This window comes from Nyctereutes procyonoides, unplaced genomic scaffold (assembly GCF_905146905.1).
Source record: "Nyctereutes procyonoides isolate TBG_1078 unplaced genomic scaffold, NYPRO_anot_genome, whole genome shotgun sequence".
NCBI lineage: Eukaryota > Metazoa > Chordata > Mammalia > Carnivora > Canidae > Nyctereutes > Nyctereutes procyonoides.
Window position 1 is genome coordinate 29,795,638 of NW_026575132.1, and position 14,675 is coordinate 29,810,312.

The following is a 14,675-nucleotide window of genomic DNA, read 5'->3' on the forward strand; positions in this document are numbered from 1 at the left end:
CAAAATCTTTTAAAAATAATAAAAAAAAACATTTTATTCAGGAACTATTGCAATAAGGGTGAAGAGACCTCTGTATACAACTGAGCTCAATTCCAAATACAGCATGGACCAGGGGAAATTTATAGCCATGGGGGCTGGGAGTTGTCAATGAACCTTGAACTAAGTAGAAACATCAAAGGTAAGGTGGGGGGCAGGATTCTAGCTAAACCAACTCGACAGGATTTTTCAGAAGGCAGGCAGGAATGATCACCTAACACCTGGGGATGGTGGTTGGTGATGAATTTGATTGGATATTAAGGGTAATCAGATACTGAGGGTAGGGGAATCCTTTCTGGACTGAATTGGGAGCCTGACTCAAGTTTGATCAAGGGGAGAATCTTTGCTAGAGCCTAACATTAGCGATTTTCTTTTCTTTTCTTTTTTAAGATTTTATTCGTTTGACAGCGAGAGCAAGAGAGTGCAAGCAGGGGCAGCAGCAGGAGAAGGAGACTTCCTGCTGAGCAGGGAGCCGGATACTGGGCTCCATCCTAGGACCCTGGGATCATGCCCTGAGCCACCCAAGTGCCCCTAACATTAGAGATTGTAGCCCGGAGCCCACCCTGGGTGAGTGGGGGCAGCGATGCTTCCAAGCACAGGGGCCGCAGCCAAGGGCCGCCTGGAGCCCAGGTGGTCGTGCCACTCAGGACTGGCCTTCCTTTGTGAGTATTAGATGGGAACATTTACATTAGCAGTTTGGTAGGAAAGTCTCCATCAAGAGTGCAAGATAAAGGGGGGGGGGGAAGGCTTATTCCACTGCTCTCATTTTGGTGTATTTTTTCCCAGTCCTTTCTTTTGCGTGCTTTAAAAAGTTTGTGCTGTCAGGAGTTTACACCTTGGTCAAATCAGCACCCCTCGGTCTGCGGCTCCTGAAGACCCGCTGGGGACCTGCTCCTGCAGCGTCTGCGGCACTTGAAACTATATGTTGACAAACAGTGTTTTCTTTTTTTTTTTTTAAGATTTATTTATTTATTTACTTATGATAGTCACACACACAGAGAGAGAGAGAGAGAGAGAGAGAGAGAGAGAGAGGCAGAGACACAGGGAGAGGGAGAAGCAGGCTCCATGCAGGGAGCCCGATGGGAGACTCGAACCCGGGTCTCCAGGATCGCGCCCTGGGCCAAAGGCAGGCGCCAAACCGCTGCGCCACCCAGGGATCCCTCTTTTTTTTTTTAATTTTTTTATTTTGAGACTTTGTTTCCTTTAAATCGAGAGTGAAACAGGTTTCTGTGCTAATGAGGAAGGAAAGATCCAAGCAACACCCCGCGCGCACTGCGCGCCGAGCTCCCCTGCCGGGCTCACCCCGGGGCGGAGCCTCGGTGGGCGGGGCCCAGAGCTCGCACCTGCGCAGTCAGGCCCAACGGCCGCCCCCGCCCCTTCGCGCTGGCCCCGCCCCGCCCTTCGCGCTGGCCCCGTCCCGCCCCTCGCGCTGGCCCAGCCCCGCCCCTCGCGCAGGCCCCGCCCCGCCCTTCGCGCTGGCCCCGCCCCGCCCTTCGCGCTGGCCCCGCCCAGTTCCGGGAGGGAGGGGGACGTGTGTTCCCGCGACACCGCTCCGGCTGCCTTCCTTCCGCCCTCTATTGCCCTCTTTTAAAGTTTCCTTTTATTTTTAACGGAGCCCTGCGATGGCCTCCGGCCTGGGGAGGCTGCTGGTACTGGGGCCTCGCTGCCTCCTGGCCCCGGCCGCCCCCACGCTCGTCCCGCCGGTTCGGGGCGTGAAGAAGGGCTTCCGCGCCGCCTTCCGCTTCCAGAAGGAGTTAGAGCGGTGGCGCCTGCTCCGGAGCCCGCCGCCGCCCGCGCGCCGGTAGGAGCCGCGGGGGGGGGGGGGGGCGGGGGGAGGGGGCGTAATTAAGCGTGTTTCTTCTTAATCCTGTTCCAGGGCTCCGGCAGAGAAAAACTTTTTTTTTTTTTTAAGAGTTTATTTCTGTCCTCAAGAGAGGGAGCGGCGGGCTCCCCGCTCCCGGGACCGGGTCACGCCCCGGGCCGCAGGCGGGCGCTTACCCAGGAGCCCCCGGGCGCCGAGAGGAAGGCGCCCTGCCGGCTCCCGGCGATCTCCGACCTCCGACCTCCGACCTCCGACCTCGGGGTCTTGCTCCTCTGCCTCGGGTCCCGCGCCGGCGTCCTTGCTCCTGCTGTTGCAGCCGGTGAACAGGGACCAGCTTCGAAGTGAGCGCTCCTTGGGAAACGCAGTCTGAGATTTGATGGCTACTTTGACATTCCGCCCCGCCCCCCCCCCCCCCCCGGAAAGTTGGACCAGCGAGTGCATTTATCAGTAAGGAACGTGTACACCTGTTCGTGTTCCTATACTCGGTCAAAGCGACAAGAAGTCATTTTCCTAATAGGCACAAAACAGTACGTCTGTATTCACACTTCTTGGTTTATTGTGGGGTGAGTCATTTTAAGGCCTTTATAGTTGCAAAAAAAAAAAGAAAACTAAGGATTTATACAGGTCACATGCCTTTTATGACTCACAACCAAGATCTTCGTGTTTTACTATCCGTTTTTACCTAAACGTTTTATTTGGATTTTATTGGTGTTTTTTTTTTTTTTTTGACTTTTAGGCATTATTGGGGAATGATTATGAACTTTTAGCGTGCTTGCAATGCTTCTAGATTATTTAGACACTGGTTTGTTTATTTATTTATTTAAGATTTTATTTATTCATTCATAGAGACAGAGAGAGAGAGAGGCAGAGACACGGGCAGAGGGAGAAGCAGGCTCCACGCAGGGAGCCTGATGCAGGACTCGATCCAGGGACTCCAGGATCACACCCTGGGCTGCAGGTGGTGCTAAACCGCTGTGCCACCGGGGCTGCCCTAGACACTGATTTTTTTTTTATTAATTTCTTTTTTTTTATTTATTTATGATAGTCACAGAGAGAGAGAGAGAGAGAGAGAGAGGCAGAGACACAGGCAGAGGGAGAAGCAGGCCCCATGCACCGGGAGCCCGACGTGGGATTCAACCGGGTCTCCAGGATCGCGCCCTGGGCCAAAGGCAGGCGCCAAACCGCTGCGCCACCTGGGGATCTCTAGACACTGATTTATTTATTTATTTATTTTAATTAATTTTTATTGGTGTTCAATTTACCAACATACAGAATAACACCCAGTGCTCATCCCGTCAAGTGCCCCCCTCCGTGCCCGTCACCCATTCACCCCCACCCCCCGCCCTCCTCCCCTTCCACCACCCCTAGTTCGTTTCCCAGAGTTAGGAGTCTTTATGTTCTGTCTCCCTTTCTGATATTTCCCACACATTTCTTCTCCCTTCCCTTATATTCCCCTTCACTATTATTCATATTCCCCAAATGAATGAGAACATACACTGTTTGTCCTTCTCCGATTGACTTACTTCACTCAGCATAATACCCTCCAGTTCCATCCACGTTGAAGCAAATGGTGGGTATTTGTCGTTTCTAATGGCTGAGTAATATTCCATTGTATACATAAACCACATCTTCCTTATCCATTCATCTTTCGATGGGCACCGAGGCTCCTTCCACAGTTTGGCTATTGTGGACATGGCTGCTAGAAACATCGGGGTGCAGGTGTCCCGGTGTTTCATTGCATCTGAATCTTTGGGGTAAATCCCTAACAGTGCAATTGCTGGGTCCTAGGGCAGGTCTATTTTTAACTCTTTGAGGAACCTCCACACAGTTTTCCAGAGTGGCTGCACCAGCTCACATTCCCACCAACAGTGCAGGAGGGTTCCCCTTTCTCCACATCCTCTCCAACATTTGTGGTTTCCTGCCTTGTTAATTTTCCCCATTCTCACTGGTGTGAGGTGGTATCTCATTGTGGTTTTGATTTGTATTTCCCTGATGGCAAGTGATGCAGAGCATTTTCTCATGTGCATGTTGGCCATGTCTATGTCTTCCTCTGTGAGATTTCTCTTCATAGACACTGATTTAAATGAGTGTTTTTAGGGGCACCTGGGTGGCTAAGCATCTGCTTTCAGCTCAGGTCATGATCCTGGGGTCCTGGGATTGAGTCCTGCCTGGGGCTCTGCAGGGAGCCTGCTTCTTGTCTGCCTGTGTCTCTGCCCCTCTCTCTGGGTCTCTTGTGAATAAATAAAATCTTTTAAATATTTTTTAGTACTTAAGAGATAAGTATAGAATACTTTGGTTAATAGTGTGAACCTGTGAAATTATAACTCCTATTTCATGCCTAGGTATAAAGCATAATTCCATGGTAATAGCAGAAATAAAGAATCTGAAAGGTAGGGTAACTAACGGCTTAGTTTCTGACGTTGAAGAACTTCTTTAATGTGGCAGTTGGCCCAAGGGGAAAATGAATCCATGTAATGTAGCAAAGAACCACAAGGAATCATCTGACTTGAATTTTAACTTTCAGAAAATCAAAGTGTGGTATTAAAAATGAAACTCAGTCGTTTTAATTTCCTTAATCAATAAAATTGCAACACAAAGGTTTTGCGTCATTGTAACATCTTGTTTTCTTTACCATCTCTTACTGTCTTCTGTTTTACTTTTCAGTTCAGAGAAGCCCAACTGGGATTACCATGCTGAAATACAAGCATTTGGACATCGGTTACAGGAAACCTTTTCCTTAGATCTTCTCAAAACTGCATTTGTTAATAGCTGCTATATTAAAAGCGAGGAGGCCAAGCGCCAAAACCTTGGGATAGAAAAAGAAGCTGTCCTTCTGAATCTTAAAGATAATCAAGAACTCTCTGAACAAGGGACATCTTTTTCGAAAACTTGCCTCACACAGTTTCTTGAGGATGCATACCCAGACTTACCCCCTGAAGGCATTAAAAGTCTTGTTGACTTTCTCACCGGTGAGGAAGTAGTGTGTCATGTGGCCAGAAACTTGGCTGTGGAGCAGTTGACCCTGAGTGCAGAATTTCCAGTTCCCCCACCTGTTTTACAGCAGACTTTCTTTGCAGTAATTGGAGCCCTGCTGCAGAGCAGTGGCCCTCAGAGGACTGCTCTTTTCATCAGGGTAGGTAATGCTTACAGTGCATTAGATGAGCAGAAGGAAAAGTTTTGCTATTTCTTTGTTAATGTGATCTTAGAAGGTGATATGTGGGCTTTTCTTCCTACCAAATTCTGAGAAAGACCTAAAGGTGTTTGTCTTTTTTTTTTTTTAAAGATTTATTAGAGCGTGCACACATGCATGCTGGGGGGTGGGCAGAGGAAGAAGGAGGGAGCCCTAAACAGATTCTGTACTGAGCCTGAAGCCTGGTTGTGGAGCTCGATCTCACCACCATGAGATTACGACTGAGCCGAAAGCAAGTGTCAGGCCTAACCAACTGCATCACCTCACTTGCATTTTATTTTTTATTTATTTTTAATTTTTATTTTTTAAAGATTTTATGTATTTATTCGTGAGAGAGACAGAGACACCGGCAGAGGGAGATGCAGGCTCCCTGTGGGGAGCCCAATGTGAGACTTAATCCCAGGTCTCCAGGATCACGACCTGAGCCGAAGGCAGGCGCTCAACTCCTGGCCACCCAGGTGTCCTTCATGTGTGTTTTAGAAACATCATTTCTTTACGCTATCTCCTTTTCTAGGGAAATAGGATTAGAATATTCAACCTACAATCCTACTGAAAGTTCTAATAATGTACTAGTAAGACCAGAAACCTGTAGGGAACAAATAGGAGGCATAGGTGATGGCCAGAAAAATCCAGACTTTTTTTTTTTTTTAAAGATTTATTTATTCATGAGAGACAGAGCGGGAGAGAGGGAGGCAGAGACACAGGCAGAGGGAGAAGCAGGCTCCATGCGGGGAGCCCGATGCGGGACTCGATCCCCGGTCCCCAGTATCACACCCCGGGCTGAAGGCGGGCGCTAAACTGCTGGGCCACTGGGTCTGCCCTAGATTTCTTTTTGTGTTCCTACTAACATCTTAGGCATTCAGATTGTTTTTTCTTCACCTTACAGTTGGTTATTCTGTATTGCAAATAAGCCAGTGATTTATACATAGATATAAGTAACCGCATGTCTCTCGTAAGGTAACTCTATATCTGTGCATTAAAAGATTCAAAATCCCCTACTGAGAACTTGTAAATTAAGATTTTTTTGTTTCCAGTGTAATTAACGTATATCGTTGTGTTAGTTTCAGGTGATAAATATTTTTTATTACCAGCTGTGGCCAAGGTCACAGAGGTGGCTGCCTGTGTTCTCCTCTAAGGTTTTGATGGTTTCCAATCTCACGTTTAAGTCTTTCATCGATTTTGAATTTATTTTTGCGTATCGTGTAAGAAAGGGTAGAGTTTCATTCTTTCATATGTTGCTGTCCAATTTTCCCAACACCATTTGTTGAAGAAATGGTCTTTTCTTCCATTGGATATTCTTTCTTGCTTTGTCAAGTATTAGTTGACCATAGAGTTGAGGGCCCATTTATTATTATTTTTTAAATTATTTTATCTTTATTTCATTTTGAGGTGTGGGGAGGGGCAGAAGGAGAGGAAGAGGAAGAGGAAGCAGGCTCCATCCCCACCACAGAGCCTGACACTGGGGTTGATCTTAACACCCTGAGGTCATGACCTGAGCTGAAATGAAGAGTTGGATGCCTAACTGACCCTGCCAGCCAGGTCCCCAGTCCCATACGGTCTTGATCACTGCAGCTTCGTGACATAACTTGAAGCCCAGAATTGTGACGTCTCCAGCTTTGCTTTGCTTTTTCAAAACTGCTTTGGCTAAGATTGTTTGTTCTAACTCTGAAAAATGCTGCTGGTATTTTGATGGGGATTGCACTGAGTGTGTAGATTGCTTTGGGTAGTATGGACATTTTAACAATACTTGTTCTTCCATACCATGAACATAGATTGTTTTCCCATCTCTTTTTGTCATTGTAAGTGTTGCATATTTTTCAGAGTACAGATCTTTATTACCTCTGTGGCTAAGTTTATTTCTAGATATCTTAGGGTTTTGGTGCAGTTGTAAATGGGATCTATTCCTTGATTTCTCTTACTGCTCCTTCATTATGGGTGCATAACAGTGCAGCAGCAGATTTCTGGACATGGATTTCGTATCCTGAGACTTTACTGAATTCGTGTATCAGTTCTAGCAGGTTTTTGGTAGAGTCTTTTGAGTACTCTGGTCAGAGTGTCGTGTTGTCTGCGACAACTATGATTTTTGTAATAAAACTTCCATGGAAAGCTATATGGACATAAAAAAGAACAGTACATTTTGTCTTTTTCAGTTCCCACTAAGTCCTACAATTCTGTTAAAAGCGTACATTTATGGTCCTTTTTTTCTTTATATTGCTTTTAAAGTATAAATTGTATTTTATATGCAGGACTTCTTAATTACTCAGATGACTGGAAAAGAACTCTTTGAGATTTGGAAGGTAATAAATCCCATGGGGCTACTGGTAGAAGAACTGAAGAAAAGGAATATTTCAGCTCCGGAATCTAGACTTACCAGGCAGTCTGGAAGCACCACAGCTTTGCCTGTGTTTTTTGTTGGCTTATACTGGTTAGTAAAATTGTAATCTTAACTTCATAACATTGATTGGAAGCCTTAAAAACTGACTTTTCACATTTGCTTAATATTAGCTCTAATTGTATTAACAGATTTAAACTCAGTCCTCTGATTATCTATTTACCACTTCCTTTCCTGTTGGTCAGTCTTAGGGGAAAGTAAGTAATCTGTGGTTTGCTAATAGTAGCTGTTGACCAACTCTGCATTGTAGAATTCCATTCATTTCAACAAAATAAGAATTTCATGTTAATCTAAATATTTCTGTAGAAAAATAAAAGTTCTGATTCATAAGTGTTAGAGATTTACCCCACTCCACACCTGTAATAGCTTCAACTGAGCCTAGGACTGGAAAAGGAAGGGCTTAGTTGTCCATCAAAATACATAAATCAGCCCATGTTGAGAATGTTTTAGTTTTGTTAGTAAACAGTTGGCTTGCCTGATTGAATATTAAGAGACCTAGATTAAAATTTAGGTAAGTAGTTTTCTGATCCTTATATGATGTAGGATTTTATGGAAGACATCACAATGGAGAAAATGGACAATGTTGTAAAAAGTTTAAACCTTAGTTTTAATTGAAATGCAAAGCAAAATGATGAGTTCCTCTTTTGCTTACCAGCTTTGTAAGTCTTAAACCATCCTTTATTAGCAGTTCATATACTCCTAGTAGAAGAAGAGTGGTACAGTATTTATGTCAGTAATTTTGACAGAACGCCAAGTCTTTGAATTTTTCGTGTCCTTTGATTGGTATTCTCACTTCAGGTGTGTCTCTCCAGGATGCATCACAATGTGTAAACAAAGATGTTCATTTGTTGTCACCCTTTATACTCCATACCTAGAACAGTTATTAGGACATGGTAGTCAATAAACAGTTGTTGAACTAATAGCGTTTTTTAAAATAGACAAAAATTAGAGATAATTTTGGTATCTAGTAAGAAGAAAATGATAAATGCCCATGATAGAATATAGTACAGCTAGGACAGGTGATGTGTTTAAAGGGTTTTTAGTGACATATGGAAGTTTTGAAGAATGATCTCTTATTTTTAAACGACAGAGTTTGCCCTATTCCTATCAGTGGTTGTCTTTAGATAGCAGGGTTATTTAGGTTTTTCCCTGATTTTACCTAAAAGTATTTTTTAAAATGATCAATTTTTAAATGATCAACATTTTGTTCTTTAAATTCACTTAGATGATTTTCTCTATTCCATACTATTACAAATATGTATGTGTATAATTATTGTTGTAAAGTTTAATCTATATGATCTTTTTTTTTTTTAAGATTTTATTTATTTATTCATGAGAGAGACAGAGAGGGAGAGAGAGGCAGAGACACAGGCAGAGGGAGATGCAGGCTCCATGCAGGGAGCTCGATGCGGGACTCGATCCTGGGACTCCAGGACCACGCTCTGGGCCGAAGGCAGGTGCTAAACCGCTGAGCCACCCAGGAATCCCTCTTTGTTTCATTTCAAATTACTACCATAGCAAATGTTTCTTAGCAAATTCCTTCCACGTTGTTTTTCTCTACCTGTGTAGTTTTGCTCATTTTTCTTTAAGTGTTCACTGTGCTACCTCAGTATCTTTTGGGACTAAATTAGAGTGGATTATAGTGTATAAAATAATGTCTTAAATCTTAGCAAGTTTTACAGATCTAAAGCTCTTAATTTAAAATATAGAACTGATTTCTCATTTGTTTTAAAGTTTAGATGAGAAACCAGAAAGGCACAATTTTTTTCCATAAAATTTTCTCTCATGTCACAGATTCAAATGAATTAAAAATACTGTAGCTATATTTTTCATGAATATTTATAATAGTTTCAAGTTTTTTATAGCAAGATTTTTGTATATTCTTTAAATTTTCACCAATAGCACAATAGAAAAAACCCATAGTTACTTAGATGTGCCTTGAGTTTTTGATTTGAAAAATACTGGACCTAGGGAGTTTATATCTCTATGGAAATGTCAATACTTCTTTTCTAACTACTGTATGTAATGAATTTGCAACAAAACTGGTTAATATTAAAAAGATACTATATCCAAAGCTCTTGTGTTACTTCTGGTAGATGTTATTGCCAAAATAAGTTTTAAAAACCATAACTGATTTGTGGACTGTGTCTTATGATCACGGGTAATTTTAGACTACTCTTGTTTTTTTTTCTAGTGATAAAAAGTTGATTGCAGAAGGACCTGGGGAAACGGTCCTTGTTGCAGAAGAGGAAGCAGCTCGAGTGGCACTTAGGAAACTCTATGGATTCACTGAAAATAGACGGCCCTGGGACTATTCCAAGCCCAAAGAGAATTTAAGAGCTGAAAAGACTATCACTGCCAGCTAACCTGCCAAAATTGTGGGAACCCGAAATTCGTGAGCCAGAGAATGAGATAAATGTCAAAGATGTTCAAAGTTTGGCATTTTTCATATTGTAAAGAAATGTCTTATTTCTCGTAATGAGTTCCTAAAATTAAACAAATATTTATCACATCATTGATTTTTTTTTTCATTTTTGTCTTGTCAAAGTCTTTTTGATGTTTTTCCAGTAAATTTTTTCTAAGGTCCTTGATTTTATTATTTTATATAACCTGTACAGTTTTATTCCTAGCTTTGAGGTATCACCATAATTCAAATATATATTTTATGTGAACTTTAATCCCAATTAAAAAGTCACTTTTTTTAAAAAAAGATTTTTATTTATTCATGAGAGACACAGAGAGAGAGAGGCAGAGACACAGGCAGAGGGAGAAGCAGGCTCCCTGCAGGAGGCCCGAGGTGGGACTTGATCCTGGGTCTCCAGGATCACACCCCGGGCTGAAGGTGGCGCTAAACCGCTGAGCCCCCCAGGCTGCCCAGAAGTCCCTCTTTCACTGTAGATTTCATTGTAGTTTAACTTGACATACTCAGGTTGGTGGACTTTGTCTCTAATATGATTTTTAGCTAAAATAATAACTCTTCACCTTTAGAAATGTAAAAGTACAGTTTATCACAGACAGGTATTTAAATGATCCCTAAATTCTGTCTAGGTTTAAAGGTCTGTGTACTAATTCTGTGTAAAAGTCTGTGTACTAATTCATCTCACTGTTACTCAGTTTCTATAAAACAGATACAAGGTAAACTTTATACTTTAAAAAAAAAACCAAGGGAGAAGCAGCTAACTGAAAAAGTTTACATTCATCAATGTTAATGGAAAAATAAAGTATGTATTTATCAATTTAGTATTCCATAATCATAATCATAGCTACTGTGTACCACACACTATTCTAAGTATTTTACTAAGACACATTGTGTTTCTAGAGGACAAATCTTAAGAGCATGTCTTGGTTGAGTTCAGTAATCCTCCAACTGCAAATTCCTTCTTTGCTTTTTCATTTTTTGGCAAGAGTAATAATCTTTAGTTTCAGTTTGTCAGTAGTCACTCCCAAGAGTTAACAAGAAAAATAGGACTTGGTAATTGAGAATAGAAATATTAAAACTGAAACACTTTTGCCATAAAAATCTTTTTTTTAAGATAGATTTATTCATTCATTCATTCATTCATTCATTCATTCATTCATTCATGATAGCCATAGAGAGAGAGAGAGACAAAGACACAGGAGGAGGGAGAAGCAGGCTCCATGCAGGGAGCCCGACACGGGACTTGATCCCGGGACTCCAGGATCACACCCTGGGCCAAAGGCAGGCGCTAAACCGCTGAGCCACCCAGGGATCCCCCATAAAAATCTTTTAATTTATTTATTCATGAGAGACACAGGAAAGCAGAGACACAGGCAGAGGGAGAAGCAGGCTCCCTGGGGGTGGGGGGGTGGGGGGAGCCTGACGCAGGCTCTATCCCAGGATCCTGGGATCACAACCTGAGCTGAAGACAGACGCTCAACCACTGAGCCACCCAGGTGCCACCCCTCCCTTTTTAAAAATTGAAATATTTTTATGTTCAAAGAGCTGGCATTAAGGTAGGCATCTTGGATGACCCATTCAGGGAAGTACACTTAATCCAACTTACTGAAGCCTGCATCCTTTTACCATCCTTTCACCAGGATGGAGATCCTGGTGGCACACACTGAGGCCGCGTTTCTGGATCAGGCCATCCCCGTTTGAGCAGGTGTGGCAAGAATGGGACTCCCTGGCTGAGTTCTCTTGGCTCCCATAGAGCTGCTGGTGACCTGTCTTGCTTTCTTGGCTGCAAGGAGGCAAAAAGCTTGCCATAAAATCTTCTAAAAGGAAGATGAAGGGCCTTTGGAACCCCTTCCGTGAGGCTGCTCAGGGGAGTGAATGTTGTGTCCTTTGTAAGGGGGCTTTGAGCTATCTACAGGTAAAGCAGAGTCTGAATTTAGAGGGGGAGGTTTGAGGACTACCTAATTGGCCGAATTGGTGGGTTAAATGATTTCACCTTTGTTTTGAAAGTTAACTCCTAACACTCGAACATGGGGATAGAGGGCCAAACCCAGTAGTAAAAAACGCCACCCCTGGGTGTGTCATCCACAAGTGAACATGCTTTATGCTTTGTAAGCCTCTCCTGGATGCTAGAGAAGAGAGATCGTGGGAAATTTCTGAAAAGCACAAGATAGTAAATGTCCTCCAACCACTTACTCATCCAGTACATGTAAAATGTCAGGTTTAACTAGAGAAGTATTCTAATTTTATTTTAGGTAAACTTTTTTTTTTTTTCAAAAGGTCTTTGGAAAACAATCCAATCATGAAATGGGCAAAAGACATGAACAGAAATCTCACAGAGGAAGACATAGACATGGCCAACAAGCACATGAGAAAATGCTCTGCATCACTGGCCATCAGGGAAATACAAATCAAAACCACAATGGGATCCCACCTCACACCAGTGAGAATGGGGAAAATTAACAAGGCAGGAAACAACAAATGTTGGAGAGGATGTGGAGAAAGGGGAACCCTCTTACACTGTTGGTGGGAATATGAACTGCTGCAGCCACTCTGGAAAACTGTGTGGAGGTTACTCAAAGGGTTAAAAATAGACCTGCCCTACGACCCAGCAATTGCACTGCTGGGGATTTACCCCAAAGATACAGATGCAATGAAACCCGGGACACCTGCACCCCGATGTTTATAGTAGCAATTCCACAGTAGCCAAGCTGTGGAAGGAGCCTCGGTGTCCATCGACAGATGAATGGATAAAGAAGATGTGGTCTATATTCCTCAGCCATTAGAAATGACAAATACCCACCATTTGCTTTGACGTGGATGGACCTGGAGGGTATTAAGCATAATGCTGAGTGAAATAAGTCAATCGGAAAAGGACAAACATTATATGGTCTCATTCATTTGAGGAATATAAAAATTAGTGAAAGGGAATAAAGGGAAAGGAGAGAAAATGAGTGAAAATATCAGTGAGGGAGACAGAACATGAGAGACTCCTAACTCTGGCAAACAAGAGGTAGTGGAAGGGGAGGTAGGTGAGGGGGTTGGGGTGACTGGGTGATGGGCACTGAGGGGGGCACTTGGCAGGATGAGCACTGGGTGTTATGCTATATGTTGGCAAATTGAACTCCAATAAAAAAATTAAAACAAAACAAAAGATCTTTGGAAAATTCAGTTGCAAACTCAGTCCTTCCTTTCCTCTACAAGTAGTGCTGATAACGTGATCCCAAATTTCTCCTGTTCAGGGCATTTTGCAGGACCTTATCCTACAAGGTTGGAGGGGAACCATCCTTGCCCTTCAGTTTTCAAGCTTCTGAACCATGAATCTTCTAGACTTACATGTGTGACAAATCTAGCTGAAGTTCATAAAAGCTACTTTGCAAGTAGATCTGGATCCCTTATGAAGAATGTGATTTCAATACATTTCTAAGGAAAGTCTCTGAATTTAAGTTGTACTTTTAAAAAGCACCCACTAGGGGCCTGGGTGACTCACTGGTTGAGTGTCTGCCTCTGGCTCAGGGGGTGATCCTGATCCTCGAGTCCTGGGATCAAATCCCGCGTCGGGCTCCCTGCATGGAGCCTGCTTCTCCCTCTGCCTGTGTCTCTGCCCCTCTCTCTCTCTGTCTGTCTGTCTCTCATGAATAAATAAATGAAATCTTAAAAGAACACTCACTAAACTATGATGGGCTGGAATGTAGAAAATAAAACACAAACTTTTGCAGTTCCATATGAAATTGCTTGAAAGTTGGAGCCAACCTCTAGATAATTTTAATTTGCCACATAAGAGCCAATAAATACCGTGTACGTTCAGTGCGTGGGCAAGAGGAACGTGGGTGTGAGGATGTTGTCAAAGTAGCATGTGACCAAGAGCATCCAGTGACCCTGTGGAGGACAGTCTTTTTGACCAATGTCTGGCTGACATAGAGAAGACAGTCGTTATGACCATAAGGAAGTTGGAGAATCCAGTAGCGCGAGTACTTGAGCTTGGCCTGGCACCACAGAACGGCCTTAAAGTCATTGCTTTGAAATTCTGACATCCTTTCCCACCACTTCCCACTCGCTCCCTTCCCTGGGCCCAAAGTATAAAATTGAGCCGGAAATGCATGACTCTATTACACGGGCCTTTTCCTTTCAGTCCATACCGTTTTCATGAGATGCGTATATAAAGCAAGGGATCGTATTCTCAAAGTGTTTTACATGGTTACGAGGAAGGGAACTGTTACTAGACGCTCCCAAGTAAGAAAGGAGCAGATCAGGGCTGTTTCTGTGTATGTTCACATGTTCTAGATCTTGGCCAGCAGGTGGTGTGGTAATCCCACTTCCTAGGTAAGTAGGGAGCCAAGTGCCTTTGCGGGAACGGGGTTCTCCCTATATGGGGAGGAGACGTATAAGGCAAAAGATTGCGGTGAAAACCGACTTTACGAGGCCTCTGAGAGCTCTGGTAGCCTATGAACGTGGTCCCAGAAGCTAGCCCATCTTGTCCCTTAGGACGTGAAGGGTTTGACCCGTGAACAGTTCACCTATGATGCCAACGTATGAATGCTTGAGCTCTTTAGATTTACTGAAAAGGGGGAAAGTTGTAGCATTGCCATAGATAAAACATTTAAAGACTTCTATTGCTCCCCTCTTTTTAAAAAAGTTTACTTATTCATGGGAAACCAGAGAGGCAGAGACACAGGCAGAGGCAGCCCGATGGGGGACTTGATCCCAGGACCCCGGAGTCACAACACAACACAGGCACTAAACCACTGAGCCTCCTAGGTGTCCCCATGCCATCCGTTTGAAACTCAATTTTGTTTTGTTTTTGTAAGGTTAAAGGTCT

The 14,675-nt window shown here is 43.3% G+C and overlaps 1 protein-coding gene across 1 annotated transcript; it reads left to right on the plus strand.

Moving 5' to 3' along the window:
* The first annotated feature begins 1,588 nt into the window (after nucleotides 1–1,588).
* On the plus strand, nucleotides 1,589–9,955 carry MRPL44 (mitochondrial ribosomal protein L44). Its single transcript, XM_055344986.1, has 4 exons — nucleotides 1,589–1,837; nucleotides 4,523–4,991; nucleotides 7,295–7,473; nucleotides 9,635–9,955. Exons 1-4 carry the CDS (start codon nucleotides 1,659–1,661, stop codon nucleotides 9,804–9,806), a joined length of 999 nt encoding a protein of 332 aa, XP_055200961.1. The 5' UTR covers nucleotides 1,589–1,658; the 3' UTR covers nucleotides 9,807–9,955.
* The last annotated feature ends 4,720 nt before the right edge of the window (nucleotides 9,956–14,675 follow it).